This window comes from Hyaena hyaena, unplaced genomic scaffold (genome assembly GCF_003009895.1).
Source record: "Hyaena hyaena isolate Hyena2069 unplaced genomic scaffold, ASM300989v1 scaffold_988, whole genome shotgun sequence".
Taxonomy (NCBI): domain Eukaryota; kingdom Metazoa; phylum Chordata; class Mammalia; order Carnivora; family Hyaenidae; genus Hyaena; species Hyaena hyaena.
Genome location: NW_024081611.1, coordinates 561,513 through 578,063, shown reverse-complemented (window position 1 = coordinate 578,063; position 16,551 = coordinate 561,513). Strand labels below are relative to the sequence as shown.

The 16,551-nt window shown below is 45.9% G+C and overlaps 1 protein-coding gene across 2 annotated transcripts; it reads left to right on the top strand.

The window, feature by feature from the left end:
- Positions 1 to 277: 277 nt before the first annotated feature.
- Positions 278 to 4,750, top strand: TNFSF14 (TNF superfamily member 14). 2 transcript variants are annotated; one of them, XM_039221349.1, is made up of 4 exons: positions 278 to 600; positions 2,133 to 2,169; positions 2,434 to 2,475; positions 3,530 to 4,750. In XM_039221349.1, exons 1-4 carry the CDS (start codon positions 379 to 381, stop codon positions 3,955 to 3,957), a joined length of 729 nt encoding a protein of 242 aa, XP_039077280.1. In that variant the 5' UTR covers positions 278 to 378; the 3' UTR covers positions 3,958 to 4,750. The 2 variants fall into 2 exon arrangements, with proteins under 2 accessions (XP_039077280.1, XP_039077281.1); XM_039221350.1 differs by lacking the exon at positions 2,434 to 2,475.
- The last annotated feature ends 11,801 nt before the right edge of the window (positions 4,751 to 16,551 follow it).

The window sequence follows — 16,551 nt, the reverse complement described above, 5'->3', positions numbered from 1 at the left end:
TGCCTGGCACACAGAGATGATCTGTAAATATTTGGTCATGGAGTGAATGAAGCAGCCACAGGGAAAAGCTGGGGCCTTCCCCCCTCCATCCCTACCTGAGTCACATCTTCAAATGCCCCTGGAAAGTGTGAGAGGCTGTATGAGTGAGAGTGAGATGGGGCCAGCCTGGGGGTGGGGGGACAGGAAGAAGAGGAGGGCCAGTGGGGAAAGGGGAGGGGCTGAATCCCTGCTCTAAAGGCTGAACCCCAGGACCCGCGGGTGCCTGTCTGCAGCGTGCGAAGCCCAGGAGCGTTGGGCAATTGTGGTTTCCTCCCTGCCCTCAGGGACCAGCCGTGCTAGCCCAGCCCCGAGGCGCCTCGAGACCTCGTCTGCTCAGGCATGGAGGAGACGGTTGTGCGGCCCTCAGTGTTTGTGGTGGACGGACAGACAGACATCCCATTCACGAGGCTGGGGCACAGCCGCCGCCGAAGACCGCCCTGCACTGCAGCGCAGCTGGGCCTGGGCCTTGTGCTGCTGTTGCTGGCGGCTGGGCTGGCCGTCCAGGGCTGGTTCCTGCTACGGCTGCACTGGCGCCTGGGGGAGACGGTCACACCCCTGCTGGTGAGTGGGGCCTCGGGGCTCATGGCTGGTGGGTCTCCTGTGTTACTGTGCATGTCTCTGTGCGCGTGAGTGCAGCACAATAAACGACTTACAGTAGCTCAGTGCAAGTCAGTTCACTTCTCTGAACCTCAGTTTCCTCATCTGTAAAATGGGTGTGATAATAAGAGTGCCACCTCACAGGGAAGGAAATATGACACTGTGTGTGTGGTGCCCAGCGGTGACTGCACAAGGGAAGAGTTCACCCAACCGGAACGGATATGTTTTTTAATTTTTTTTTTAATGTTTTATTTATTTCCAAGAGAGAGAGAGAGACAGCGTGAGCAGGGGAGGGTCAGAGAGAGAGGGAGTCACAGACTCTGAAACAGGCTCCAGGCTCTGAGCTGGCAGTTAGCACAGAGCCTGACGCGGGGCTCGAACCCATGAACCGCGAGATCATGACCTAAGCGAAAGTCGGACGCTTAACTGACTAAGCCACCCAGGCGCCCCACGGATATGTTTTTTAATTGAGGTATAAATGACATGTAACATTCTGTCAGTTTAAGGTGTACAGCATAGTGATTTGACACATTTATATTGCAATATGATTGCCAAAAATCGCAGCATTAACAGTGCTGTGGGGTCACACAGCTACCATTTTTTCTAGCAGTGGGAACAAATAAAACCAAGTCTCTTCACAATTTTCACTTTTATAATACAGCCTCGTCTGTAACCCCCAGAACGGACGTTCTGACATTGCTGATTATTGTTAGCCATACCCTGATCACCATTATTCGGGACTGTCGCTAATTCACTTTGTCCAAGTCTGCGAGCATCTCTCTCTGCCTCAGTTTACGGTCGGCTGTGGGTGTATCTGTCTGTTTGCCACACCTGTGAGCCTCCGCATCCCACCCACGGCCATGTGCTCTTGGCCCTTCATGTCCTGTGTTTCCAAGTCATTTCTCCTTGTGACTGAACCTGATGGCCGCCTGGGCGTGTCGTCCGGGTGAACCTGAACTGTCATCCTGCGTACGTGTCTCCACATGCCCACGTACTGGCCTGTCTGCAGCCCCTGTGCTGGCACTGTGCACAGACACACGTGGATCCGTAAGCCACATACCCACATATCTGTGTCCACGTGGGCCTTGCCCGTGTGTCACATTAGTGTCCAGGCCCTGTCACGTGTCCATATCCACTTGTTGCCATTGATGTCCACGTGTCCTGCCATCTTGATGTCTACACATCTGTAAATATTACTTACTTCATTAACCCTTATATCCTGCTTACCGTGTGCCAGGTGCCGGAACATGCTTTTATACTCATGAATTCTCTGAATCTTAAATAGGCACCATTCACATGTCTATTTGAAGAGGGGGAAAATGAGGCCCCGGGTGGTTACCAGTCTGCTGGGTGGGGCAGGGGTGTGTGTGCACATGGCCCTGGGCGCTCTTGGGAGGGCGGTGTCTGTGGTCCGTGTGTGTCTCACAGCTGTGAGTCTGAGGATGCCCATGTGTGGGGCACGCAGGTCCTCACCGTGGGTTCCTTTGCATTTGCAGGATGGAGAAGCAGAATCCTGGAAGCAGCTGACAGAAGGTGAGTCAGAGTCCTGGGTCCCGGGGAGGGTGGAGGTGGGATGGTTCCCACGCTGCCCCCGCCTCCTCAGCCCGTTGCCCAATGTGATTTACACAACTGGCCCGAGCTCCACAGGTGCCCCTCCCCTGAGCCTGAGAAGCAGAAGTCTGGGGCATTCCGGAAAGGGTGGGGTTGACACCAGGAGGTAGCCTTGATGACCCTGGCTGGAGGCTGGCCCTCACCCCTCACCGCCTCCACCTCTAACCACTCACCCTCTCTCTCCAGAACGAAGGTCCCACCAGGCCAACCCAGCAGCACACCTCACAGGTGAGGGGGACCCCGGGTCCTAGCATGGGAGAGGGGCAGGGTGTCCTGGGGAGACCAGACAGATATCCAGCATGTCCGAGTATTCATTCAGTCACCCACTCACTGTTGACAGTCTTGGCCCACTACCTATGTCGGTGCATTTCTCATATTATTGAATAACCCCTTACAAGGTGCTCACCATGTGTCACGCGCTCTATACATATTAATTCATTAAATTTTTTTTATTTAAAATGTTTATTTATTTGTTTATTCCTGAGAAATAGAGAGAGAGAGAGAGAAAGAGAGAGAGCATGAGCAGAGAAGGGCCAGAGAGAGAGGGAGACACAGAATCTGAAGCAGGCTCCAGGCTCTGAGGGGTCAGCACAGAGCCCGATGTGGGGCTCAAACTCACCAACCATGAGACGCTTAACCGACTGAGCCACCCAGGTGCCCCTTAATTCATTAAATCTTAAGGAGGCACCATTCACATGTCCATTTTACTGAGAGAAAAACTGAGGAGCATGGAGATTCTAAGGCTTCTGGACCGGGCTCTGCTGGGTCTCTATTCCTTGGCTCTTCCGCTCACCAGTTTTGATGCTTTGGGCGGGTCACTTAATGGCTCCATGCCTCGGTTTCCCCTCCTGCAAGGGAAGGGGGAGAAAAGTGATTTAAAACGTATAAGCAGCAAGTGACTTGACTTCTCAGTGCCTCAGTCCCCCCCCCAACCCCAAAGTGAGAATAAAGTGAATTAATATGTATCAAGTTCTCTGGGGCGCCTGGGTGGCGTAGTCGGTTAAGCGTCCGACTTTCGCTTGGGCCATGATCTCGCGGTCCGTGGGTTCGGGCCCCGCATCGGGCTCTGTGCTGACTGCCAGCTCAGAGCCTGGAGCCTGTTTCAGTCTGTGACTCTCTCTCTCTCTGGCCCTCCCCTGCTCACGCTGTCTCTCTCTCTCTCCTAGAAATAAAAAAAAAAAAATATGTATCAAGTTCTCAACCTAAAACAGAGAGGAGTCGTCACCCTCTCCCACCCGCAGAGGGACACATACTGACCAGACCCCTCTGTCTCCGTCCCCAGGTGCCAACTCCAGCCTGACGGGCAGCGGGGGGCCGCTGCTCTGGGAGACCAAGCTGGGCTTGGCCTTCTTGAGGGGCCTCAGCTACCGGGACGGCTCCCTGGTGATTGCCCAGGCCGGCTACTACTACATCTACTCCAAGGTGCAGCTGGGGGGCGTGGGCTGCCCGCAGGGCCTCACCAGCGGCCTGCCCATCACTCACGGCCTCTACAAACGCACCCCGCGCTACCCCGAGGAGCTGGAGCTGCTGGTGAGCCGGCGGTCACCCTGCGGGCGAGCGACCGGCCCCCGCGTCTGGTGGGACAGCAGCTTCCTGGGCGGGGTGGTGCACCTGGACGCGGGGGAGGAGGTGGTCGTGCGGGTGCCGGATGAGCGCCTGGTCCGGCTCCGTGACGGGACCCGCTCCTACTTCGGGGCTTTCATGGTGTAAAAGGAAGGAGTGACGGTGACGCCTCCCCTCAGAGGGTGCCCTGGGGAACCCAGAACCCAGCAAGCAAAGAGCTCAGCGGGCACACCCGGGGCCGACAAGCCAGCCGCCCCCGAAGGCTGAAGACCCAGCAGGCACCTCTGAGGCACCAAAGGAAACCGCAGACCCCGCCGCGGGCAATACTGAAGGCCAAGACCCAGAGACCAAGGGTCTGCAGACCCCCAAGCGGGGGAAAGCTGATCTGCCTGATATTCAGGAAGAAGGGGTGAGGGGTGGGTATTTATCTTTTTGACTCAGAGAAGAGTAAGACTTGGGGGTCCAAGGACGTGGCCAGAGGTCAGACAACCTCAGCCTCCCCCACTCTCACCAGTGTGGGTGGTTGGAGGAAGGGAGTCGTCATCACCAGGACCCACGGGCAGCCCAGCCAGTCCCACCCACAGCCACAGTCACACACAGGAGACCTGCTCACAGGTGTGCAGCTCCACCTCCTCCTGGCTGCGTAAGACCCTGAGACACGCGCAGGGATGTGCGGCAACCGCCGGGGCCACCAGCTCTCCCAGGAGGGGGGAGGCTCTGTAGTGTCTGTGATTTCCTCGATGTAAATATTCCCATCACGGCTGGTTTCTGGCTACCAACGGATCAGCATCCGGCTGACTGGACCTCAGCGCAGCTGAGCATTCACATCCCACCAGGACACCACGGCTGTGTTTCAGCACCCAGGTCGGGGCCTGGCTTGTGGCAGGCACTTGGAAAATGTTTGCAGAGAGAAGGAAAGGGAGGAAGGGAGGAGGGAAGGAAGGAAATGAGGGAGGAGGGGAAGGAAGAAGGGAAGGGAAGATGGAGAGAGAACGCAGACACGCCTACAGCATCACAGAAAATCACAAGCCTCCATGTGTCCTTCACACCTGCACTCATACACACAAAGCATCACATTCTCCACAACCAAGTCACATTATGTGACCACTACATATGACACAATCACACACAAGTTATCATCACAGCCACAGTGACCCAAAGGGGCCATGCGGTCACACCAGTTGTGACACGTGGAACGCCATGCCCATATCACATCAGATTTCCACATGCTGCATCATGGTCACACCCATCACACACACACGACATCACACACAAACACACACAGCCTGAGGCTCCTCCCAGCCAAGACGAATACATCCTGGATGAGGACCAGACACTGTCTGAAGCCCTGGGCTCCCTGACCGTGGGTCTTGGAAATAAATAGCAAATGTTGCACCTGGGTCTGTCTATTCTCAGGGGAAGGGTGGCTTGTAGAGGCAGAGGGGTAGACAGAGTCACCTGGTCACTCTACAGATAAGTAAACTGAACGTGGCTGGCCCAACTCCATGTAGCAAGCTCGGGGGAAGGGCAGGAGAAATTGGGAGCCTCATGTCCAGGTCTGCCCCTCCCCCTCAAATCTCCCATTTCTGATGAAATGGAGGCTGCGCCCACCAAGCACCCTGATTGCAGACATCCACGCAGAGTGACGGTCTACTCAGCCAGCTGAAAGCTTGAACTAAGTGAGAGCATGAGAAGAGTGAGGAGAGAGGGACAGATAATAATATGCATACAAATCAGACAGTCCGTACAAATGAGCATGTGCCCTGGTGTGGCTGGAGGGAGCTGTTAGTGCCCAGGACCCAAAGTCAAGGGCTCAGACCCCAGAAGTAGATGATTATTGTTGTTGGTGTTTATACTGTTGTCATCGCTGCCCAGAATGGGGAGGGAGGGAAACTGGCTTTGCAGGCAGATGGTCCTGGGTTCCAATTCCACTCTGCCACTTGCTTCTGTGTGACCTTGAGCAAGTCCCAGCACCTCTCGGTGCCTAGGTTTCCTCATCTGTAAAATGGGAGGTAACACTGGTTCTTGCCTATAGGTCTGTTTTAAGGATGGAATCAGTTCAGACACAGAAAAAGCCATTGTAGCATTTGTGAGGCACATTCCCTATGTCAGGCATCTTGTAATGAGTTGCATCCTTACATGCCTCATACACATATCTGGGCATGGCTGCTCCCATGTTCCATTCTTAGAGGCAGGAATGCTGGACTCCCCCTCCATTGCTACCAAGGGCACACGACTTCACACCTCTCTGCCTTTGAGGGCTGGTGGGAGGTGGGGCAGCCCCTAATGCCCAGCCCCAGCCCCCACTGGAGTTTCCTTTACTCTTATCACCATTTTTCTGTTTCCGTGGCTTTGATGAGACCAAGGTGTGGGGACAAGGTATTTACAAAGCCTACAGCAGCCACCAACTTCCGCCTGGGGATGGAACCTGTCACTAAGTTTAGCCTCCAAAGATCATTCCTGGGAGGGGCCTCCAGCCCTGAGGTAGAGGAGCAAGTGGAAGAAGAGAGGGTGGGTAAGAGAATGGGTAGGGTAGGAGGGAGATGGAAAGAGATGGAGGGGAGGGGAGGGGAGGGAAAGACAAGGGAGGAAGGAGGGAGGAGGCGCAGAGAGCCCCACAGGCAGGCATCGAGGCTGGTGCTCTAGGAGACCTAGACCCCAGCTTGATTTCAGATAGTGCGTGGGGTGGGAAGCCCCCCATCCAGGCCACTGACCTACTTTACAACTTCTGAGAAGTTTATCTATTTGATTTCCGCTTTCACCTCCCATGCTTGGCATCTGTTCAGGTATCACCTTCCCCCACAGTCAGCTCTTCCTCCAGACCTGAAGTCTGCATTCTTGCCCTCCCCCAGCCCCTGGAAAGCTCTCCCTTCATCTCTTGCCAAGACTCAGAGGTGGTAGAAGTAAAAATAATCATGATAAATCATTTATTAACCTCACATTATAATGCTGTGTCCATCCTACTAAATATCACTGTGTTCAAATACTGGAATGCATTGACTCTGAGAAACAGAATGGGAAGCCAGACCATCAGGGTTTAAATCTCCACTCTGCTACTTCCCAGCTGGGTGATCTCAGGATCCATCCTTGGCCTCTCTGGGCCTCAGTGTCCTCATCTGTAAAAGAGTTTAATAGTGGCATCTACCCTACCTTGGTTATTGTGAGATGAAATTACTTGAGTGTTTAAGTAGTTTTCCAGAGCTTGGCCCACAGTGAGCTCTTTAATCTCCAGTAGATATTCTTTTTGTAAGCATAGCTGTGATCATTTAAGTCTGAATTCTTTTCAATGTAATACATTTGTATTAATGTAATACATTTAAAGTTGGAATTCTTTTCAGTGATTACATGAAAGGTGACCTTACATCCACAGGCCACATCTAGTCACTGGGTGTGTTTTTAAAATGGAAATTAGTAGCCAATATTTAAACACAACAAAATGTTGTGTGTGGACAAATCTGAATTTCTGGACTTTCTTGGAAATTTGGAAGCTGTGAACACAACCCAGGCTGGGCAGCGGCTGCCCCTGTTGATGGGGCATGGGGTCACCACCTCACCAGGCTACCTCACTCCTTGTTGTCTCCCATACAGAGGCTGAAGGTCAGTTGCCCTTCAGAATCGTGTTTGTGTGGTTGGTTGTTTCTCTTAAAGTAATAAGAATAATCAATCACAGGTCATACTTCTAATGTCCTCCTGACTGCCAGATGCTGCGCTAAGTGCATTAATTCACAGTCACTCACCCAATCCTCATAATGACCGTGGGGTGGGTAGTGTTGTAACACCCATCTTGTGGGGAAATCGAAGCACAGAGAGATGAAGGTGGGAAAATAAATGACAGCCTGAGATGACCACGAGTTTCAAGAAGAGTGAGGGTTCATCGTGTTATTATTCACTTCCTGCTGCTGCCGCTTAAACTGGTACGATTGATGATCTTTTAGCTCTAGAAGTCAGAAGTTAGAAATGAGTCTTACAGGACTGAAACCAATGTGTCAGCGTGGCTTTATGCCTTCTGGAGGAAAAGTATGACTCCAAATCTTTTTATCAGGGTCTGCCTCTATGGGATCCCAAACTACAACACATGTGTAGCATATATAAGTCACAATTTGCAAGGAAGGCAGATAATGTAACTCTCTTTCTATTCCTAATGCAAACTTAATCTGTGCAAAGATCCCTTTGCACCAGGATGCTGGAAACTATCAGTCAGTTGAGAACCATCCTTCTCACATGCTCCTTTCCCAAGACTGCAAAATTTTCAGGGAGCTTAGCCAATGCCTCAGCTTTAAGGGTGATGGAGGGATCCATCTGATTCTCACCTGCCCACGCAGGTGCCCACTGTCAGTCTGCTTCTTACCCATCAGCCCTCCATTTTCATGCTTGTGACCCATCAAGCCTGGTGCATTCTCTGCTGCTCCTGAGCCTTGCTCACGAGGCTGATTTTCAGCCAGGTGGAGGCACCGGAAGCTCTTTGAGGCTGTCTGTGGCTTCAACTGCCCAGAGACACCACCGAGTCATTTCCTTTTTAGGGACCTGCAACTTTTCTGAGCTCTGCAATGAAGGACTTAAGGCTCTTCTAGTTTGCGGTGCCCCTAGAACTTCTCTGGGGAGCTTTCTCTACTCCAGGCCTCTTTGTTCCAAAAAGCAGGACACAGGAGCTCCCTCCTGCTATGGGTACTGAATCGTGTCCCCCAAAATTCATATGTTGACCTCTAATGCCCAGTACTTCAGAATGTGATTGCTTTTGGAAAGCAGGCCTTTAAAGAGAAAACTAAGTAAAATAGGGTTGTTGTTTTTTTAAGTAAATTCTACACCCAACACGGGGCTCATGGGGCTCAAAGTCACGATCCTGAGATCAAGAGTTGTATGGTCTACTGACTGAGCCAGTCAAAATTGGGTTTTGTAAACCTGTAAAAGTAGGTTATTAGAGTAGGCACTAATCCAATATGACCTGGGTCCTTATAAGAAGAGGAGATTAGGACACAGACACATGCAGACGGATGACTACGTGAGGGCACAGGGAGAAGGCAGCCATCGACAATCCAAGGAGAGGAGCTGGAATTGGAACCTGGTACCTGAAAGAATAGTCCTCTCTAATTAAGGGAGTCTAGAAAAACCCTATCTATTATGAATGGGGAGAAAGTCACCCATCAGAAATCAAGACCTCAGACCTGCTCAACATGTGGGTGAGTACAGAGTCTCTACTTAACAGAAAGTCTGTGGGGACGGAGACTTTATCTCTTGTGTTTTGTGTTCTGTTCCTCTTCTAATTGCCAGAACCCCGAACAGTGCCTAATACACAGTAAATTCTCAAATAATAATGACTGAATAAATTAACTGTGACTCACCTTGACAATAAATGTGACAGAAGTGAATTACCCTAATTTAGAATCTAAGCCTTAGGAGACAATAGCTTCCACTTCTGCCTTCTCAGAGCCCTGAGTGCAAAGAAATATGGCTATCTTAAGAGTGAGGCGGACAGAGACGCCAGACAGAGGGTGACAGATATAGATGTGAAGCCATAATAGTTCTGTCAGCCCCTGATGAACTGCCCCAGCTTGTGGAGCTGAGGCTAACCATCCCCCCCAAACCCTGCAGAGCCATCTCAATGAATTGTAAGCAAATACAACAGTTGTTGGTTTGAACCACTAAGTTTTAGAGTGGTTTGTTACGCATCAGTAGGTAACTGACAGAGTTTGCAAGCTCTTTTTTTTCTTTCTTTCTTTTCTTTTTCTTTTTTTTTTTTTCTTTTGAGAGAGAAAGGATGCAAGTCAGTGAGGGGAGAGAGTAAGAGAAAGTGAGAGAGAGAGAGAGAGAGAGAGAGAGAGAGAGAATCCCACTAGGGGTAGAGAGAGACAGAGAAGGAGAGAGAGAGAGAAACAGGACTCACCCAAACTGGGGCTTGTGTTTTTTATGTGAAGCAGGGCTTCAGCTCACCTAAAGCGGGGCATGAGCTCACCAGGGCTCAAGCTCACCTGTTCAGGGGCTCAAACTCATGAATCATGGGATCATGACCTCAGCTGAAGTCAGATGCTTAATGACTGAGCCACAGGGACCCTGCAAGCTCTTTTCTATCATTGTATAGATAGTCAGGCAGGCAAACAGAGAGGTGGATAGATGGGTAGGGGGTGGATGAATGAATGTGTAGATGGGTCAAAGTATGGGTGGGTGGGTGAGAAGATGTATGGATCAATGGTTGGATGGTTGGATAGTTGGGTAATCAATTGGATAGATGGGTGGGTGTATAGATAGAACAGTAAATGGATGAGTGATGAGTGGATGGATACACACACACATTCTAAATCAAATTTGCATATGGTAACAGCCTATTTATTTTGACAGAAAGTAAAGAAATACTAACTCATATAATGTAGGCACGCATGGTAGGATATACTCAAAATTTAGGTTAAGATCTGTAAAACTAAGAAGAAAAAAATCTGTATTACAAACATATCCAACTTAGAGGAAGTAATAGGTTGTCATGTTGTCATCATCCTGATGACAAGAAAGTCATCTGGGAGCATTCTTCATTTCCCAAGAAGAAACCAGGCAGATAAACCCTATCCGACTACACCTATACCAGTACCTCGCTGGTATATTCATTATATAATGAATACAATAAGTACTGCTATTTGGTAGGACCTTCTTATTCTTCATCTTTAGGATTATCTCGGTTATGTAGGCCCTCTATTCACCTTGTCAAGTTCCACGAAAAATCCTGCTGAGATTTTTATTGGAACTCCATTTTATTTGTAGATCAAATTGCAAAGAATGGTTATCTTCCTAACACTGATTCTTTCAATCAATGAACATAGTATAGCTCTTTTTCCACTAGGGTTTTCTTTAGTGTTTCTCAAGAATGTTTACATAAAGAATTTACATCATTTTTAGATTTTTTTCTAAGTGTGTTACATTTCTTGGTGCTATTGTAAGTGGCATATCTTTTGGAAATGATATTTTCCAACATCTGTTGCTGGTAAATACAATGAGATAGATGTCAGTATCTGTCACAACAACATTGAAAAACTGGACATCCTTCTCTTATTTCTTTTTTTTTAATTTTTTAATGTTTTTTTATTTATTTATGAGAGAGAGAGAGAGAGAGACAGTGTGAGCAGGGGAGGGTCAGAAAGAGAGGAAGACACAGAATCTGAAGCAGGCTCCAGGCTCTGAGCTGGCTGTCCGCACAGAGCCCGACGCGGAGCTCGAACCCACTAACTGTGAAATCATGACCTGAGCCGAAGTCAGACGCTTAACCAACTGAGCCATCCAGGCGCCTCATCCTTGTCTTATTTCTGACATTTAAGTGAAATTTTTATGTGAATTTTTTCATGTTTCACCATTAAGGATGAATCTGCTGTTGGGTTTTTTAGGTAGCCCCTATCAAATTAAGGAAATCCCCTTCTATTCCTAATTTGCTAAGAGATTTTTCAAAAATCATACATAAATGTTGAATTTTATTAAATGCTTTCTCTGTCTCACATAATTCTTCTCCTTTAGACTGACAGTGTGGTAAATTACGTTCATATTCTAAAGTTAATCTTTCTTTCTTAAGTAAGCTCCATGCCTAGTGGGAAGCCCAAAATGGGGCTTAAACTCATGACCCTGAGATCAAGACTTGAGTTAAAATCAAGAGTCAGATGCTTAACCGACTGAGCCTCCCAGGTGTCCCGTTAATCTAACCTTTTATTCCTGGAGTAAATCCAACTTGATCAGGATATATTTTTTAACATATTAGTAGATTCAATTTACCGATATTTTAAATAGGATTTTTGCATCTGTGCTTAGGAGGACCATGGTCTGTGATTTTTCTGACTCATACTATTCTTGTCAGGTTTTGGTATTAAGGCAATGCTGGACTCATTAGAAAAAAAAAAAAAACTGGGTACGTTTCTGTTCTATATGCTGGAATTGAATTGCCCACAGTTAGCATTATGAGTCACACAGATATTCAGTAGAATTCACTTGTAAAAACATTTGGATCTGGCATTTTATTTGTGAGAAGGGTTTGTATGTGTGGAGGAGGAAGGCTTTAGTTTGTTATCCAATTTCTTTAATGACTTTTAATTGTTTTAGCCTTCGTATTTCTTCTTGACTTGGTTTTTTATGTTACATTTTTCTAGAAATTTGGGTATTTTATCTACATTTTCACAATTACGGGTGAATAGATGTCATACTGATGAATAAAATCATTCCTCATTTCTTCTTATTGCCTTTCCAACCTCTGTAGCCTCTGTCACTATGTTCACTTTTTCATCATAAATAATTCTGATTTGTACCTTTTCTTTTCTTGATTTTTCCTTGATCAGTGTCACCAGACGTTCATCTTTTCTTCTTTTCAAAAAACTAAATCTTGGCCTTTTTATTATGTTTATTTTCTAAAGTTTCTACCCTTATTTTAGCTATTTCCCTCCTTATGCTTTCTATAGGTTTATTCTGTTCTTTTCTGACTCTCAATTCAATATCGAGCTCACTGATTTTCATTTAAGGCTGCAGATTTTCATCTAAAATTTTCCTTTGGTAAATTACAACTTACATGTTGTAAGTCTGATACTTAACTTTTTTCACCTAGATATGAAAACACTGCATTCCATGTGTCCTGTTTGGTTAATAAACATTTTCTGCCTTTTGCCTTTTCCATAATTTTGGGGCTTCTCATTTCTGCTTATCGCCTGTTGGTAGCAATGAAAAATATGTCCACACTCATCCTTGAAAACTACAAAGCTTCTTAATGACTCAAAAAAAAAAAAAGAAAAAAAGGAGGTGGAAAGAAGGGAGGGAAGGAGGAGAGAGAGAGATTCTCTAAGCACTTTTAATTATTTTTATTTTTAATTGTGGTAAAATATACACAGCATAAAACTTGCTATTTAAGCCATTTTTAAGTGTATAGTTCACCAGCATGAGGTACATTCATGTTGTGCTGTCATCCCCTCCAGAACTTTTTCATCCTCCCAAACCTGAGAATCTGTCCCCATGAAACAGTAACTCCCCACCCAACCCTACCCTGGCAACTTTATTCTGTTTTCTGTCTCTATGAATTTGGCCACTCTAAATATTTCGTTTTAGTGGGATCATATAGTATTTGATTTTTCTGTGACTGACTTATGTAACTGAGCATAATGTCCTCAAGGTCCATCCACATGTTAGCAGGTGTCAGAATGTCCTTCTTTTTTAACGCTTAATTGTGTGGATGGACCACATTGTGTTCATCCTTTCATCTCTTGCTGGACATTTGGGTCGTTCGACCTCTTGGCCATTGTGAATAATCCTGCTATGAACATGAATGTGCAAATATCTGAGTTCCTGCTTTCAATTCTTTTGGATATATACCCAGAAATGGAATTGCTGGATTAAATGGTAATTCTATTTTTACTTTCTTGTGGAATCACCATACTGTTTTGTGTGACTGGACTATTTTTATGTTCCTACCAGCTCCCTGAGGATTTTTTACAGTGTATTTTGCAGTGGCTCAGTACATGCTCCATATATGTGACCATGAGATCAAGCTTGTTCGTTGCGTTATCCAAATCTATATTCTTACTTTTTGTCTGCTTGAGCTATCAATGGACAAGACAGGTGTTTTTTTTTTTATTTATTTTTTATTTTTTTAAATGTTTTATTTATTTCTAGGAGAAAGAGAGAGACAGCGTGAGCAGGGGAGGGTCAGAGAGAGAGGGAGTGACAGACTCTGAAACAGGCTCCAGGCTCTGAGCTGGCAGTCAGCACAGAGCCCGACGCGGGGCTCGAACCCACGAACCGCGAGATCATGACCTAAGCGAAAGTCGGACACTTAACCGACTAAGCCACCCAGGCGCCCCAAGACAGGTGTTTTTAAAATCTCCCGCTTCAGTGGTATAATTATCATACAAGCTATTTCACATTCTTCTGTCTTTTGTCCCCCCCACTCCAGGTCTTCAGTTTTTGGCGGAGCATTTTACACTAACAGCACACCTCAATTCATTCCATCCACGTTTGAGCAGTTCTGTCAGGTTTTGCTTCATTTATTTGAGGCCGTTTTAAAGTGCATGCACATTAAAACTGTTATATTTCCATGGCAGAGACTTAGTTATAACTTTTTTTACATTGAACTCTTTTTACATTAAACTCTGTGCTGTCTGTTACTAATGGGGCTAAATCAATTTTCTCTCTAGCTGTTCATGTCCTTTAACTAGCCACTTGTTACATCTTTTATGTTTAAATAACAGTGTTTGTTATTTTAATTTGAGTATTTAGACCAATGCTGTCCAATGCAAACATAATGTGAGCATCTCTATAATTTTTCTCTAGCAGCCACAATGAAGAGTTTAAGCATGGTGAATTTTAATAATATATTTCACTTAACAAAGCATCCAGAATGTTAATCACTTCAGAGTGTAATCAGCATAAAGTGATTCGTAAAATACTTTACACTCTTTTTTATTCCAGGTCTCCAAATCTTGCCGTGGATTTCCCACTGGCACCAGACGAATCTCGACCCAGACCGCCTACCTTTCAGGTTTTCTACAGCGCTGGCCAGCTCATGCCCACTGTTATCAGGTGGTGGAGATATAGAGTATCTGTGTTCATTCCAATTACTGATGGGTTTGGATTTATTTTGGGATTTCTGACTGTCCCTCCTTTTCTGTATTTCTTTTACTCTTCCTCCTTGCCTTACTTTGGGTTGGTTTTTTTCCTCCCTCATTACAGTTTTTCTTCTACTTAGTTCAGAAACAACGTATCCTGTTCTTATTCTTTTGGCCATTTTCTTAAACATCCTAATATACAGATTTAATCCGTCAGAGTCTAAGGCTCTTCGGCGTTTCATCTCCAGAAGCCTCTTACAGGCTGCCTGTATCCACTTTCGCCTCCTACAGGCCATTCTCTGCACAGCAGTCAAGTAAGATTTGGGGGTAACTTTTTTTTTTTTAACGTGCAATGTTTACTTAAAATCACAGATAACCTTACAGATGTAAAAACATTTATTTGATCACAAACCTTGTTTCGATAAAAATATTTTTCTACTCTTCCAGAAGTGGAATTACTCACCAAAAGAACAAAAACCAACTCAAGCATCATAAGAAGCAAACAATAACAAAGAATTGTGAGTCCACTTTCTTTTTTAGTCGCTTAAACAAACCCTACATCTATTTTTTCACTGAGGTCTGATTGACATGCAAAAATGCTATGTATGTATGTACATATTGATGAGTTTAAAGATAAGTAAACACCCTTGAAACTGTCACCACAATGTTATAAGCTTAACCACCACTTCTAAAAGTTTCTTCTTTCCTTCTTTGTGTGTTTGTGCACATGTGTGTGTGTGTGTGATAACAGTCACTATAAGATCTGTCCTCCTTAAAATTTTTTTAATTAAACATTACAGTATTGTTAACTATATGCATTATGCTTTATATTAGGTTCCTAGGACTTATTCATCCTCTATAATTAAACACCATCTCCCCATACTGCCCTCCAGCACCTGGTGACATTAGTCTACTTTCTATCTCTACACATTTGGTTACCAGATCCCTCGTGTAAGTGGAATCATCTTTGTTCTTTTGTGTCTGCCTAATTTCATGCAGTAAGTGGCAGAACCAATTTCTTTCTTAAGCCTGAAAAATATTGTCTTTTATCCATTTCATGGCTTGGGTTGTTTCCACGGCTTTCCTTCTGTAAATAATGTTTCAGTGAACATGGAAGTGTAAGTGTGTCTTGGAGATCCCAGTTTCAATTATTGGGGGTTTATACCCCCAGAAGTAGGATCACTGGAAGGTAAGGTAGTTCTACGTTCAGCATTTAAGAAACCTCCATACCACTTTCCGTGGCAATGGCGCCATTTTGCATTCCCACCACCAATAGTGCACAAGGGTCTCAACTTCTCCATATCCTCAACAGGGACTGTTACCTTTCTTCTGGGGTTTTATGTTGGATGATTGTAGCCATCCTGACACTAGGGGATGGTATCTCACCGTGGCTTTGATCTGCATTTCGCTGATGGCCGATGATTAGTGACACTCAGCACCTTTTCCTTATGCTCATTGTTTTTGTTTTTTTTTTTAGTCTTTACTGGATGCTCACTAGCATTTTTCTTAGAACTTTTGCATATGAGTTTATAAGTAAAATTAGTGCATTCTTCTGCATTTTAGTGGCCATTCGTGCTGAGTGGGTACCTAGGAATGGGTTTTCCTATGCTCAACACATTGTCTGATTACTGTAGCCTCCTGATAGGTCTTACTATCTGAAAGGCTATCTCTCCATTTTGTCTTTCTTCTTGAAGATCATCCAGGCCATTTTTTAAATGTTTATTTATTTTTGAGAGACAGAGAGAGACAGAGTGTAAGCAGGGGAGGGGCAGACAGAGAGGGAGACACAGAATGGGAAACAGGCTCCAGGCCCTGAGCCATCAGCACAGAGCCCAACGTGGGGCTGGAACCCACGACCTGTGAGATCGTGACCTGAACTGAAGTTGGACGCTCAACCAACTGAGCCACCCAGGTTCCCCTGTCCAGGCTATTTTGGGTCATTTGCATTTCTGTGTATTTTTTGAATCAGTATCACCCACTCACACATACACACACACATACACACCCTGATGAGATTGCACTGAATCTCTAGATCAATAGATATTGGTGTAGAATTAATATTTTCACAATATGAAGTTTTCCAATCTGTGATCATAGTGTATTTTTCTTTTTATTTAGACTTTACTTAATTTCCTCAGTAATGTCTTAGACTTTTGTGTGTAGAATTCTTGCACTACTTTCCTTAGAT